At 49.6% G+C, this 15,793-nt stretch overlaps 1 protein-coding gene across 1 annotated transcript; it reads right to left on the minus strand.

Annotated features, from left to right (window-relative positions):
* snx3 (sorting nexin 3) lies at positions 1-12,886 on the minus strand. The gene is made up of 4 exons (XM_029002750.1): positions 12,647-12,886; positions 4,633-4,728; positions 4,378-4,502; positions 1-591 (listed from the first exon to the last, which is right to left on the minus strand). The coding sequence occupies exons 1-4, from the start codon at positions 12,806-12,808 to the stop codon at positions 486-488; spliced, it is 489 nt and encodes a 162-aa protein (XP_028858583.1). The 5' UTR covers positions 12,809-12,886; the 3' UTR covers positions 1-485.
* Between the last annotated feature and the right edge of the window lie 2,907 nt (positions 12,887-15,793).

Here is a 15,793-nt window from a genome sequence, read left to right on the forward strand (position 1 = left end):
TTCGTGTATTCGTCCCATTTTATTGGAAAATTTTCAAAATAAAAAAAATGGCGGCGCTTTGTACAAATGTCCAAACATGCAGCATACAAACCAAGACGGACCGTTTCTCACAGAGTTCTCATTAGAAAATCGCGTTCGGGCGTCTCCAGAGCAGCGCCAGATGATGGACGCCCAGGATCTGCAGGGGTGGTGATGAAGGGACACGTGGTTTGTGGCTGGTGGTGGTGGTGGGTTTTTTGGGGGGGTTATTTTTGGCACCTCATGACAACGCTGAGGGAACATTCTCTGAGTGGACGAAGGACGAGGTGAGCTCATTAGTGGCGCTTCAGACGCTTGTGAAAAAGGCAGAAGTCATCAGTGAAGATCTGAGCGGCAGGCTCACGTTAAAACTCTGTGGGAGGTGAAGCTGTCGACGGGCGGGGTCGGTCCTCAGTCACGGCTCAGGGCGTGGTTACGCTCTTCCGGTTGGCGGGGTTGCGGTGCTCTCAGGTTTGTCTGATCTTAGAAGGTGTGTAATTCTTATCCACAGTTTCATCCTGCAGGAACATGTGCAGACAGCGCTCGTTCTGCGCCAACGGGTGACCAGCGACTCTGGAAAGGAAGAAGAAAGAATGAATGAAGTCTCCTTCAAGCCTCCTCCTGATACAGCGTTGATGTCAGGAAGAGAACCTGTGCGAACATCAAACCCGTGACGCCTACATTCGTTGAAAAAAAACAAAACAAAACAAAACCATAATATTCCATTTGACTTAAACAACCACATTTTATTGAAATAAATATTACAATACGAATATTACAAAAAACAATGTAAAAATGTTTGAATTTTTGAGGTTGGGGGCAACATCACATGACATTACTATCTTAGAAGAAAGTGAGTGACGTGCCTCGCGTCACATGATATGAAGCATCGATTCACAATGGAATGCCATGACAAAGTTAAACGTTTATATTAACACTTTTGTAACTTTGGACGAAAAATACCATTAACACAAACAATAATGTTACAAAGTTGTACATTAAGTTTAACATTAAGACATTTGTAACATTATATACAGTACAGGACAAAAGATTGGACACACATTCACATTAAATGTGTTTTCGTTATTTTCAGGACCATTTACGTTGGTAGATTCTCACTGAAGGCATCAAAACTATGAATGAACACATGTGGAGTTATGTACTTAACAAAAAAACATGTTTTATATTCTAGTTTCTTTGCTCTGTTTACTGCTTTGAACACTCTTGGCATTCTCTCGATGAGCTTCAAGAGGTCGTCACCTGAAATGCTTCTCCAACAGTCTTGAAGGAGTTCCCAGAGGTGTTTAGCACTTGTTGGTCCAGCTCACCCCAAACCATCTGGATTGGGTTCAGGTCCGGTGACTGTGGAGTCCGGGTCTCTACTTTTTGTTAAGTACATAACTCCACATGTGTTCATTCATAGTTTTGATGCCTTCAGTGAGAATCTACCAACGTAAATGGTCATGAATGAGCAGGTGTCCAAACGGCCTGTACTGTATATTGGCGCTATATTGTGGCCATGTAAGAGTGAAGTGACTGGCCTGCACAGCAAGAACAGCACACGAACAGCATACTTCAGTGGTACCTTCCGCTTCCTCACCTGCTAGGCCAACCACTGTCCCATGTTGTCTCTACCACATACACTACCAGTCATACGTTTGGATGCACCTACTCGGTGGTGGTAATGGAGACTAAGACGGAGCCATTTTGAAGAATACAAAGCAAGAATCATTTTCAGTATTTGTTGTATCAGGAGAACGTGAAGTATGTTTGATGAATCTCTTCAAAAAGCCGCTTGATGAGATGCTCATCAACACGAATGAGTGATAAGAAAGTGTTCAGCATAAACCTTCAAGACCCTGTTGCCCAACTTAAGAAGGTGGGGAGAAGACAAGAGTGTGAAAATGTTCCAGTCACAGCAAAAGCTCCGTGATTTGGGGAGACTCAAATCTCAAATTGTCTGCTACCTTCTGTTCACACACGTCACATGTTCATCACATGTGTTATTTCATAGTCCTGTGTTTTGTTCTATAATGTAAAAAAGAAAAAAGCAAGACCCATAAATGATTAGGTTTGACTTTGGGTTCTTATGGGCTACGTCTTATATGCAACAATGATGTTATATTTTCTCTCGAACTTCCATACAAAACAGAAATGGAACCACACTTCAAGAAACACATGTTAAGAATATTATGAAAAAAAATCTATATATATATTCACTCTTTCTACCCGCCTCACTCTCACCGTCTCTACTGCCCTCACTCTCAATACTCCCCTCACTCTCACTACCCGCCTCACTCTCACTGTCTCTACTCCCCTCACTCTCACTGTCTCTACCCGCCTCACTCCACTCTCACTCCCTCTACTCCCCGCCTCACTGCCTCTACCCGCCTCACTCTCACTGCCTCTACCCGCCTCACTCGACTCACTCTCTCTACTCCACTCACTCTCACTCTCGCTACCCGCCTCACTCTCACTCTCGCTACCCGCCTCACTCTCACTCTCGCTCTCGCTACCCGCCTCACTCTCACTCTCGCTACCCGCCTCACTCTCACTCTCGCTACCCGCCTCACTCTCGCTACCCGCCTCACTCTCGCTACCCGCCTCACTCTCGCTACCCGCCTCACTCTCACTCCCCGCCTCACTCTCACTGCCTCTACCCGCCTCACTCTCACTGCCTCTACCCGACTCACTCTCACTGCCTCTACCCGACTCACTCTCACTGCCTCTACCCGCCTCACTCTCACTCTCTCTACCCGCCTCACTCTCACTCTCTCTACGCCACTCACTCTCTCTACCCGCCTCACTCTCACTGCCTCTACCCGCCTCCTCTACCTGCCTCCTCTACCCGCCTCACTCTCACTCTCTCTACCTGCCTCACTCTCACTGCCTCTACTCGACTCACTCTCTCTACCCGCGTCACTCTCACTCTCTCTACTCCACTCACTCTCTCTACCCGCCTCACTCTCACTGCCTCTACCCGCCTCCTCTACCTGCCTCCTCTACCCGCCTCACTCTCACTGCCTCTACCCGCCTCACTCTCACTGCCTCTACCCGCCTCACTCTCACTGCCTCTACCCGCCTCACTCTCACTGCCTCTACCCGCCTCACTCTCACTGCCTCTACCCGCCTCACTCTCACTGCCTCTACCCGCCTCACTCTCACTGCCTCTACCCGCCTCACTCTCTCTACCCGCGTCACTCTCACTCTCTCCACTCACTCTCTCTACCCGCCTCACTCTCACTGCCTCTACCCGCCTCCTCTACCTGCCTCACTCTCACTGCCTCTACTCTACTCACTCTCTCTACTCCACTCACTCTTGCTCTTTTTACCTGCCTCATTTTCACTCTCTCTACCCACCTATCGCCAAGGTGCCACACACTGCTCCCCGGGCACCTGTCATGGTGCCCACTGCCACCAAGGGTGATGGTTAAATACAGAGGACACGTTTCGTTGTGTCACCGTGTGCTGTGCTGCTGTGTTTCACGATGCCAATCAATCACTTCACCTTCACTCTCTGAACACACAGGAAAGACATTATTTCTGTGTGAATTTGGTGTAATAAATGCTCGCAGGCAACATCTGAAATTTGCAACTGTAAGCTTGACAACAGTCTTTAGAGACCAAACGCCGCAACTGGGGGAACCAATCAGAGTTCAGCATTTCGACAACACCATGATGTTACATGATGTTACACCATGATGTTTCAGTTCACCATGAGTGCACTCAAGTAAACTCTCACAATACGCTTAAACACTTGGAAAAAGTCGCCCCTTTTACTTTTCTACTTAAATCACCGACACACACACACACACTGTAAAAGAACACCAATGACCTCCAAACGATTAACATCGAACAATGACATTTAATTTACAATCTCTCTCCAAAATCTTAATTACCCGAGCCTCCCGTCTCCCCGCAAACAATCGCGCGGCGCGCCAGCGTCTCCATTACGAATTCAAACAGGTAGGAGCCGCGCATTTGCACATGAAACGGAGATAATAGCAAAGTCTGCAATCACAGCAAATAATTACCATCGCGCCGTAACTTTTATTGTTTCGCCGCGGCGCAGGAGCCGCACCTCGGATCAAAAAATACGCAGGGGTGCACACAACACCGGGAGCGCAATTTCGCTCGCAATTATCACTAATTACACGTCTTAGCGTAAAACAAATGCGGGAGGAAGCAGCGGCTGATGCTCTCTCGGCCTCTGGCCACTTTCTGCAGGCAATTACAGGAGGGGGGCGAGGGAGAGGAGACTTCAGCAGACGAGAAAAAAAACCCCAAAAAACTAAAGAAACGGAACAGGTGAAAGCCGTTTGATTGGACGGGAGGGAGGGGGGGGGTCACGTGACGCACTTGTTGAGGAACCGCTCCAGGCCCTGCCGCCGCTCCTCGATGAAGGAGTCGTCGAAGATCCCGTCGTCTCCTCGGAAGGGGAGCTGTCGGAAAAGCGCCTTGCCTGGGAGTGGCGGCACGACCACCTGACACAGAGAGAGAGAGAGAGGGAGAGAGAGAGAGAGAGAGAGAGAGAGAGAGAGAGAGAGAGAGAGGGAGGGAGGTTACGACTTGGCGCGGTGCGTTCCCACGTTACCTTCGTTGACTTCTGCTCACCTTGCTCTCCCGCTCCACTTCCGCTCGGAGCCACTCGAAATCGCTGTAGCGCCTCCGGACGCGCGACTCCTTCAGCTTGAAGATGGGCAGGTTGGTCTGTGGGGAGACAGATGGACGACGACATCATCATCATCATATATTAAAGAAAATTTGGATTAAATTTGTAACTTTCTTGCTGTCGAACTTGTGTACAGAATCTACAACAGAGTGAAATAAAAAGATTGTATTCATAGTTGGGGGTCCTAGTGAACCAGAATTGATCTCTTCATCGATGGTAACTTGAAAGCACGTTGTAAGTCGCTCTGGATGAGGGCGTCTGCCAAATGCCTTGAATGTAAATGTAATCATCATCATCATCATCATGCCTCCTCTATATTTCCACTGGTGCCAGTTCCAGTAATTCTTTACAGTTTCACCACTGAATTAAAAGGCCATTTAAAAAATGGACAGTATTATGAAACGATGTGAGTAAGCGACTACGAGAGACACACTTTTCCTCCCGTCCAAATTCGCTCCGTTTTTAAAAAAGTAATAAACAAAATTCAGATACAAAAGCTGGAGAACGAGCAGACCGCACAAACACACTCATGGAAATTCATTTTCAAACACAAAAGAGGGAAAGGGGCAGCACTGAAGGGGCTGACATTGAAGACCAACTTCAAGAGGCAAAAGGCAGCGAGGGACGGCGGAGAAGCGAGACGGTCGATATTCAGACATATGCGGAGGACATGAGAATAGCGAATGTACGACTGAGTAAATGAACAAATGGAATAAAGGCAGGAAGTTAAATGAACCTGCAGTGTGTGTGTGTGTGTGTGTGTGTACACAACTCTGCTCCTAATTGGCTGTGGGTTGTCTCTCTGCTATAATAAGTCAGTACTGTGCCCTTGAGACCCACTCCAAGTCCTTTTCACTGCAGGAACATCGATGAAGAAGAGCCGTATGTACTCATCTCTCCATCTCCATACTCGACCTCTATACCAGTCTCTGTCTCTCTCTCTCTCTCTCTCTCTCTCTCTCCCTACCTACCTCCCCTCTCGCAACCTGTCTCACATGCTCTTGAACTGTCTCACTGTGTGTCCAAACATCGGTCTCTCTGTGTCTCACTATCACTGTCTGTATACGTCTCACTCTCTTTACCCGCCTCACTCTCACTACCCGCCTCGCACCCGCTCTCTTCACCCACCTCACTCTCACTACCCACCTCGCACCCGCTCTCTTCACCCACCTCACTCTCACTACCCACCTCGCACCCGCTCTCTTCACCCACCTCACTACATTTACATTTACATTTACAGCATTTACCAGACGCCCTTATCCAGAGCGACTTACAATCAGTAGATACAGGGACAGTCCCCCCCTGGAGCAATTTAGGGTTAAGTGTCTTGCTCAGGGACACAAAGGTAGTAAGTGGGATTTGAACCTGGGGCTTCTGGTTCATAGGCGAGTGTCTAACCCACTAGGCCACTACCACCCCCACTCTCACTACCCACCTCACACCCGCTCTCTTCACCCTCCTCACTCTCACTACCCGCCTCGCACCCGCTCTCTTTACCCGCCTCACTCTCACTACCCGCCTCGCACCCGCTCTCTTCACCCACCTCACTCTCACTACCCACCTCACACCCGCTCTCTTCACCCTCCTCACTCTCACTACCCGCCTCACTCTCACTACCCGCCTCGCACCCGCTCTCTTTACCCGCCTCACTCTCACTACCCGCCCTCCTTTACCCGCCTCACTCTCACTACCCGCTCTCTTTACCCGCCTCACTCTCACTACCCGCCTCGCACCCGCTCTCTTCACCCGCCTCACTCTCACTACCCGCCTCCCTTTACCCGCCTCACTCTCACTACCCGCCTCGCACCCGCTCTCTTCACCCGCCTCACTCTCACTACCCGCCTCCTTTACCCGCCTCACTCTCACTACCCGCCTCGCACCCGCTCTCTTCACCCACCTCACTCTCACTATCCGTCTCGCAATCGCTCTCTTTACACGCCTCACTCTCTCTACTCGCCACGCACCCGCTCTCTTTACACGCCTCACTCTCACCCGCTCTCTTCACCCGCTCTCTTTACACGCCTCACACTCTCTACTCGCCACGCACCCGCTCTCTTCACACGCCTCACTCTCACCCGCTCTCTTCACCCGCCTCACACTCTCTACTCGCCACGCACCCGCTCTCTTTACACGCCTCACTCTCACCCGCTCTCTTCACCCGCCTCACACTCTCTACTCGCCTCGCACCCGCTCTCTTCACACGCCTCACACTCTCTACTCGCCACGCACCCGCTCTCTTTACCCGCCTCACTCTCACCCGCTCTCTTCACCCGCCTCACTCTCACTACCCGCCTCGCACCCACTCTCTTCACACGCCTCACACTCTCTACTCGCCACGCACCCGCCTCACTCTCACTACCCGCCTCGCACCCGCTCTCTTCACACGCCTCACTCTCACCCGCTCTCTTCACCCGCCTCACTCTCACTACCCGCCACGCACCCGCTCTCTTTACCCGCCTCACTCTCACTACCCGCCTCGCACCCGCTCTCTTTATCCATCTCACTCTCTCTACTCACCTCGCACCCGCTCTCTTTACCTGCCTCACTCTCTCTACTCGCCTCGCACCCGCTCTCTTTACCCGCCTCACTCTCTCTACTCGCCTCGCACCCGCTCTCTTTACCCGCCTCACTCTCTCTACCCGCCTCGCACCCGCTCTCTTTACCCGCCTCACTCTCTCTACTCGCCTCGCACCCGCTCTCTTTACCTGCCTCACTCTCTCTACTCGCCTCGCACCCGCTCTCTTTACCCGCCTCACTCTCTACTCGCCTCGCACCCGCTCTCTTTACCCGCCTCACTCTCTCTACTCGCCTCGCACCCGCTCGCTTTTTTCTCGCTCCCTACCCAGCTCGCTCTCTTTACCCGCCTCACAGTCACTCTCTCAACCCGCCTCTCTCTCTCTGTCTATGGGAGATCTGGTTTAGGTGCTGAAAACTCTCAGCTAAGTCTCTCTCTTTCACACACACACACACACACACACACACACACACACCCCGTAATTAAGGCCTCAGTAAGTCAGAGTTTAGCTGAATATCCCCCATTTACCCACCGCTGGGTGCGGAAGGTTGGGTTACAGGATACGGGCACGGCATCAAGTCACCTGACCGTGACCCCGAGGCGACCTCCCACACGCACGTCGCGAGTTTAATCCGCGCCCCGGCCCCGGGTGGCTGGACGGGGCCCCCGTCGGGCGCGTCCCCTGTTATTTAGCGGCGGAACCGCGTGACCTCGGCGCGGGAGGAGAGGGGTAAGGGCGGAAAATAAAGGCACTAGAGAGAGCACTAGAGCCGCCATCAGATCCATTTCACATCCAGCCTGAAATGGGCCGGGCGGCGTGATGTGGCTGCGGCTTTTAAAGGTGCTGGTGCTCTTTAGAGTTCATCCGTCCGTTCGCTCAGCGCCGTTAAAAGCTTCCTCATGGCTTCCTCCAGCGAGGCGCGGTGGCCGTGGCGGCCCGGCCAAAAAAAAAAAAAAAAAAAAAACGCACCTATTTGAGATGCATACATGTCGGAGACAAAGCCGGCGTTCATTAGTGCGCGCCGGGGAGTGCTGGGGTGGGGGTCACCTTCAGGTAGAGCTATACATCAGCTTTTAGCGGCGGGACGAAGTCAGGTTTAAGAGCTACGAGAGTCTCTCCGTGCTGGAAAAACCGCGATTCACAATGGCAGCATCGGCGCATCACCGAGAAAGCAGAGGAACAATGGGAGCCGAGCACTCATCTCTCCATCCATCACCCCTCGCTCCGTCTACCCACCGCCACCCCGCCCCGGCGTCGTTTCGCTGCCCCCCGCTTTGTCTGCGCCCGCATCAACTCCTACTTTTGATTCTGTCATTTCGGCTGGATATGGTGGCCTTCATGCGCCGTGGCGGCATTAACATCAGAATGGCTGTCGGGGAGGATGCTGTCGAGCGAGGATTACACTTGACTGAGGCTGACAGGCCATTTTAAACACACACACGCACACACACACACACACACACACACACACACACACACACGCGTGCAGTCAGTGGTAAACAAACTCCTGCGTTCACACACAAGGATAAAGTTGAGCCGGATCAGAGAGAAGAGTCGCGGTGACCACTTCATGCAAGGAAACTTTTCCTATGGATCGGTGTCAACAAGCTGGATGACGAGTCCTCGGTGTGACCCCCTCGTCTGACTCCGTGTCCCCGACCAACGCACAGAGGGGACGGGGACAATACAGATCAGGCAGCGACGTTCCAGTTGGCTTACTGACCGTCACGAGAGTGCGTGAGACGGGGGCGAGGAGGACGACGAATGGGGGGGGTGGAGAAGTCCTCCTTCATTCTTTTCCTCTCAATGAGGGGATTAAGCTCTTTCTGCGGTCCAGCGGTGTCGGCTCTCCGAGGCACGGTGGTGGGGGGGAGCGGGGAGGGATGCGAGCGACAGAACTAATGAGGGGACGGTGGCGGACAGGGACGGCGAGGACGGAGCCGCGGCGCGGCGGTCGGCCCCTCGGGGAAGTTAAGAGCTCTCGGGGACAAGCGGCGGCCAGGAGGAAGGAAGAGTGGACGGCGCCTCCCTCGCAGTCCTCCGTTAACTCCGCCTTTCCCCCCCCCCCTCCTTTTTTTATTTGCGAGGGAGCGACTGCGTGCGGATGAGCGGGGCACTCTTATGCTAAGTAGGGTCAGCGCGGTCCCAGACGCGCACAATAATGCTGATTACACGCATATGCTAATTATCACGCGCTAATCAGCCCCGGCTAGCTTTCGATTCGGGTATTTATACTGCAGGAGCCGGGGAGTGGCGGGAACGCCACGGCGTCCGTCAGGGGCCCATCACGGCAGCGCAGAAACGGGCGAATAATTGCACGTAATGTAATAAGTGCGTCGGTGTGTTCGCTTCTTATGCAGATATCTCTGCCGTCTTTGGATAAAGAAGGCAGGGCAGAAAAGTTGTTCGTCTTCATCTTGACGAAAGGGTGGAGATCGTGTGGAGAAGGTGGTGAACGACGTGATGAAAAGAAAGCGGCTCGTAGGCACGGGGCCCTGTTTTCATGATCTGACCCTCAGCATGAGGCGCATGTTCAACAAGTTGTAAAAAACATTTAATAATGCACCGCTGACATTTGATTTAATAAGGGTTATTTACTTTATTGCAGGCCAAATCCAGTACGAGTGAAAGTTAAGTGGTTGTCATTGAGAAACACTGAAGCACAGCACACGGTGACACAATGAAATGTGTCCTCTGCATTTAACCATGCCCCTTGGTGAGTCAGTGGGCAGCCATGACAGGCGCCCGGGGAGAAGTGTATGGGTACGCTGCTTTGCTCAGTGGCATCTTGGCAGATCGGGATTTGAACCGGCAACCTTTTGATTACAGGTGAGGGTCCTTAACCACTAGGCCACCACTGCCCCTTATATTACGTTATATTGTATGATTTAGGGGCAAAGTACCGTCCCTGCGTGTTTAACCACCAGCATTGTGGTGGACTCTACACACCCCTCACATGCACTCTTCACCCTCCTACCATTCGGAAAAAGGTACCGACGCATGCCGGCCCCACTTCCAGAGTCTGCAACAGCTTCATCCCACAGGCCATCAGACACCTGAACACTCAGGGTCTTTCCACTCTGGTCTGACACACACACACACACACACACACACACACACACACACTCGCACTACCTCTGTTATATTGAATAATATTATCTAGTCATGTACTGATCCATTTTACACTGCAGTATTTGCACATTTATTATTCATTTCACCTGTTTAGCTCATTGTTGTCTACATGTTTTTTGTTAAAAGATCTTGCACTGCCTGTGTAGCCCAGTTTGTCGGTGTCGGACACTTTTCTGCCAGCATGTAACTTAGTCTAATCGTTCAAATGTGACATGTAGCACCAGGTTCCGGAGAAACGTTATTTCTTTTTCAATAAAGCTTAATGTGTAACATAACTAATTTAATGTGGCTAAATTAGCATATGTGCGCCAGTAAATTGTAAATTAATGCTAACCAGCTAGTTGATGCTACACCAGTAAGTGTATTTAATTTTACCATATGGACTGACTTGAGCGAACCTCATGGCGAAATAGCCTATTTTGACTGTGCTTAAAGCGCTTAGCTTTTGCTTCTTGCCAATAAAACTGGGCGGCATAATATACGAACATGGCCGCTGCTAAAAGTGAAGTGATTGTCACATGTGATACACAGCAGCACAGCACACGGTGCACACAGTGAAATTTGCCCTCTGCATTTAACCCATCACCCTGAGTGAACAGTGGGCAGCTGTGACAGGCGCCCGGGGAGCAGTGTGAGGGGACGGCGCTTTGCTCAGTGGGATCGGGATTCGAACAGGCAACCTTCTGATTACAGACCCGCTTCCTTAACCACTAGGCCACCACTGCCCCACTGCTGGTTCCTGTGTAAACTGTAGCATGATGGATGACTTGCTGATATGAAGGTCTATGCACACACATCTGAGCGTTCATGCGTGTGATCATTACATAGTAAGTTGGATAAGATATTGTCCTAGTGAAGTGATTGTCAGTGTGATACACAGCAGGCACAGCACACGGTGATACAAAGAAACGTGTCCTCTGCTCTAAACCATCACCCTTGGAGCAGTGTGTGGGGACGGTGCTGGGGTTGTAGGGACCCAACTTGACCAAGACGCAGTAGCCAGTCATCACAATGGTGGCGATACAAACCAACTAAGAGATTATAACTAATATTTATCTGTATTTCTACATTGGCAATGTGTAGTATAACCAACACTACTTGTTCTGCATAGAAGCTGGTGGGGAGAGAAATGGAAGGTTTTTGCTATAATGAATAAGTTAGGTAAAATGTAAGACTATTACAATATATATTACTATAAGAGTAGTTTGAAGACACGTTAACAAGGTTTTCTGTCTCCACCGTGTTTTGATTATACGTGGATGTACGTTGGCTCGAGGTTACCTTAATCGGTTCCTCACACATTGTCTCACATGTCCATGTTCTATGTTTCAACTTTGTTCCTCCTGGTCAATGTGATTTTCAATTCATGGCCACCGCCATCAGGAGATTTTTATTTTTTTAATTATCATGAGAGGGAATTCGAAAGATAGATGCTGATGAGGTGAAATGGAGCCTAGCATCTGGCAGGAGCTGTATTTTAAACCTGCTCATTTCCCCAAATATTCTCTTTTCTCTCTTAGTCTAGCACTCATAGCGAGAGAAAAGAAAGAAAGAAAGGCATGTTTTAAAAAGCTGTACTTACCTTTACATTTTACATTTACGGCATTTATCAGACGGCCTTATCCAGAGCGACTTACAATCTGTAGTTACAGGGACAGCCCCCCCCTGGAGAAACTTAGGGTCAAGTGTCTTGCTCGGGGACACAATGGTAGTAAGTGGGATTTAAACCTGGGTCTTCTGGTTCATAGGCGAGTGCGTTACCTACTAGACTACTACCTGTCTTGCTTGGCCTAACTTTTGATTTCTCTGTAAATCTCACTTGACCTGGCACAGCACACAGACAGGAAGTGTAGCGCCAACACTAATGCCAGATCCACAGTTGCGGTGAACGCCTCACTTCCACTTTCTGCAGAAGCCCACAGCAGTTTCACTACAGGCCAGGATTGCCCCGCCCCCTTGTAATCAAAAGAAATTAAAAAGAGAGCCTCTTAATGTCCACACTATTGAAACCAGGGAGTACATGCATGGCGATGAGGCGTGTTATCCTGACACAGGATCACGGTGAAGTGACCCCCGCGCCCGTGGGGTGACCTATGGGTTCAAGGGCGTGGTGGGCGTGACCCGCCTCCTCCCACTTTTCCCGGAAAAACTTCAACCGAAGACACGCGCGGGTCGCCGTGACGTCACCGTGTCAGTGTTCGGCGCCCACGGGCTCCGGTGGGCCGAGAAGGGACCTCAGCGCGACGCGGGACCTGTAAACTGGAAGACGTCGTGCGGGCTTGTGCGGTCACCCCGCGGCGACTCTCACCTTCAGCCGGATCTCGTAGGTGGTGAACCTGTTCCGCCCGACGCCCACCGTTTCGGGGCTCCCTACATCGATCTCCAGAAAGTTACTCGGGGGGCCGTAGGCGTCGGTGAGGTCCTGGGGCTTCGCGAAGAGCCGCCTAGTATCAGCCACGGTATCGGCCATGTCTGTTCACCCCGCAACAGCAGCAGCGGCAGCGGCTATTTCCACCTCCGATCAGCTGAGGCTCAGCTGACTACTGAAACAGAACACTGGATTGGACCTTGCGATCCAATACGACAAAAATGGCCGCCTTTTCGTCACTATAGAAACTGTCGTAATATGCGGCATATGAGCACTTCCAAGATGGCGACGAAGATCGCCCCAAAGTTCCCACTCCATGGTTCTATTTCTATGCCATGGCGGACATCTCCACGGAGGCGGGTCTATTTCAGGCGCAATTTTAGCGACCCGCATTCCAATTGGCTGAACTCTCACATGGTGAACGTATGGACCAATCAGGGTAGAGCTCCTCTCTGTACGGCATGGATTTTAGTCACGTGAAATCTTTAAAATGGAGGAAGGTGTAGCGTACTTTGACGCGTATTCTGTGCATTGAAGCATTACAATTCTATTCTATATGAGTGAAAGTATTTACCATGCATTTTCTATGTTGTTTTATAATTATTACCATGGCTTACATACATAAGGTTACATTTTACATGTATGGCATTTACCTTTGACTTTGTGTTCGTCTGGTTCAGAGTCGAGTGTCTAGCCCACTGGGTATTAGTTTAAGTAGGCAAACGTGCAACTTAATTTCTTTCAACAAATTGTTAACCAGTTTTGTATTTATTATTTTTTTATGCCTATGATCATATTTTCTATGTTATGAAAAGAGTAAGGTGGAAGTAGAGTAGGAGGCGTGGGGTGAGTCTGGACTTAAATTATTATCTCATGTTCATTTTAAAAAGACTGAGATTAGTAAATGGAGAAAATATGAGCCAGTATTGTTATTAAATTTAGCTATCATGATGTATTTATATTGTTATATGTATCTTTCAATTCAAAGTCCAGATAAAATTTGTATTATCGACTTAAATATTTTTTAATATAATTGAATATTATAATATAATTGAACATTTGTCTTCTTGCATGAAACATTTGGAGGAATGAGTACCAGGCCTGACTGTCAGTCTCGAATCTAGACATTCAGCTGAGTTTTAGAATGTGGGATTTGTGTCGAGCGCTCTGACAACAGCAGCCAGGATGATAATCCCGTAACTCATTAATAATCAAACAAAATGGCATGAATCCATGACCCTTATTAATAGGTTTCGTTTAGCGATGTAAAATGAGCAAATGTAAAAGGATTGAGTTGAAGTTGCTAGTTTGTTTGGGACAAAAAATCAGGTATGGAATGTCTTTGTAAGATCAGAAAGCTGAATGGTTTGTGTGTGTGTGTGTGTGTGAGAGAGAGAGAGAGAGAGAGAGAGAGAGACTATCTCCTCCCTGTCATGTGAAAGTGGGGTACAGCCCCTCCCCAGGACCCCTGTCTCCACAGTAATGAGGGGCACTATTGTCTGGGACAGTGTTTTTGTTTCACATTTTAATGCTGGGTGACACACACACACACACACACACACACGGCTGCTTGTACACGGTGACGTAGGCCTGAAGTGGGTCACACAGCTTGGCTCTGTCTGACGTCGACTTTGTTTCAGTGTGAGAGTTTTTTTCTTCGGACGACCTTGTTTACTTCAGACCCCTGGAGATCAGTCGGAACGCTGCTCTCTGCCCGCCGGACTCTTCACAGCGTGTTGCCACTTTTTTGGGGCCTGCGCAGAAGAGTGGAAGTAACAACGATTTCACTAAAACAACCAGCAGGATCAATGCAGCGAATTCCCAAATGATCAGAATGATCCTAAAAACGTAGATCCATAGCAGTGTGAACCCACCTCAGGTAGCGGCACTTTTATCCTCTGACCTCTATTTTTTCCCTATTTGTGTCCACTAATTTCATATCAGGGGTCCCATTTCAACTCCTTCATGCTATATGCCCTGCTTCTCTGTCTGGTATAGTCACAGTGGTGTGTGCTTTGTGTGTTTTGTGTATTTTAACAGGCATCCACAGAATGAAACAGAAATTGGCAAAGCATAGACTGGGTGAAATGGTCTCTTATGACCTATCGCATTTGTTGCCCAGGAGATGAGCTAAGAGAGCTGCGTTTCAAGGGGGTCACTGTGAGACAGAGTCTGCCCCATCTGGGGACTGAATCTAATTCTAAAGATAAAAAAAGAGACGAAAGAAAAAACTGACAGGCAGGTTGTCCCAGGGCAGCGGCCCGAAGGGTTAGACAGGAGGCGTCTTTACAGGGTAGAGCCACCTAGTGGTGGAGAGTGGTGCTCTCACCTCACATCGACCATTACATTTACAGAATTTATCAGACTCCCTTATCCAGAGCAACTTACAATCAGTAGTTACAGGGACAGTCCCCTCTGGAGCAACTTAGGGTTAAGTGTCTTGCTCAGGGACACAATGGTAGTAAGTGGGATTTGAACCTGGGTCTTCTGGTTCAAAGGTGAGTCTGTTACCCACTAGGCTACTACCACCAGTAGTAGACCATTCAGCATGACACACTGCAGGGTGGACACAGTCTCAATGACACACACACATATGGAATATATATATATGTGTGTGTGTGTTTGTGTCATTGATTAATGACAGGGGCAGTGGTGGCCTAGTGGGTAAGGAAGTAGACCCGTAATCAGAAGGCTGCCAGTTCGAATCTCCGAACCACCAAGGTACCGCTGAGGTGCCACTGAGCAAAGCACCAACGCCTGTCATGGCTGCCCACTGCTCACAAAGGGTGATGGTTAAAAGCTGAGGACACATTTTGTCGTGTCACTGTGTGCTGTGCTGCAGTGTCGCACAATGACAATCACTTCACTTTCACTTTCATATATATAACTTCGGAGTCTCCTTTTCCTTTTTTTTGAGAATCCAGAGGAAGAAGGGTTGAGACTCTGATTTCAGTAGGCAGAGGATAGGAATTCTTTACTTAAAGGGGATGAGTTTGGCCAACAATAAGAATCTTGATTAGATGACATTTTTTTCCACACTAAAAAACAAACTAGTTCAGATTTACAGCATAACAATATACATTGACA

Source organism: Denticeps clupeoides, chromosome 14 (genome assembly GCF_900700375.1).
Source record: "Denticeps clupeoides chromosome 14, fDenClu1.1, whole genome shotgun sequence".
Taxonomy (NCBI): domain Eukaryota; kingdom Metazoa; phylum Chordata; class Actinopteri; order Clupeiformes; family Denticipitidae; genus Denticeps; species Denticeps clupeoides.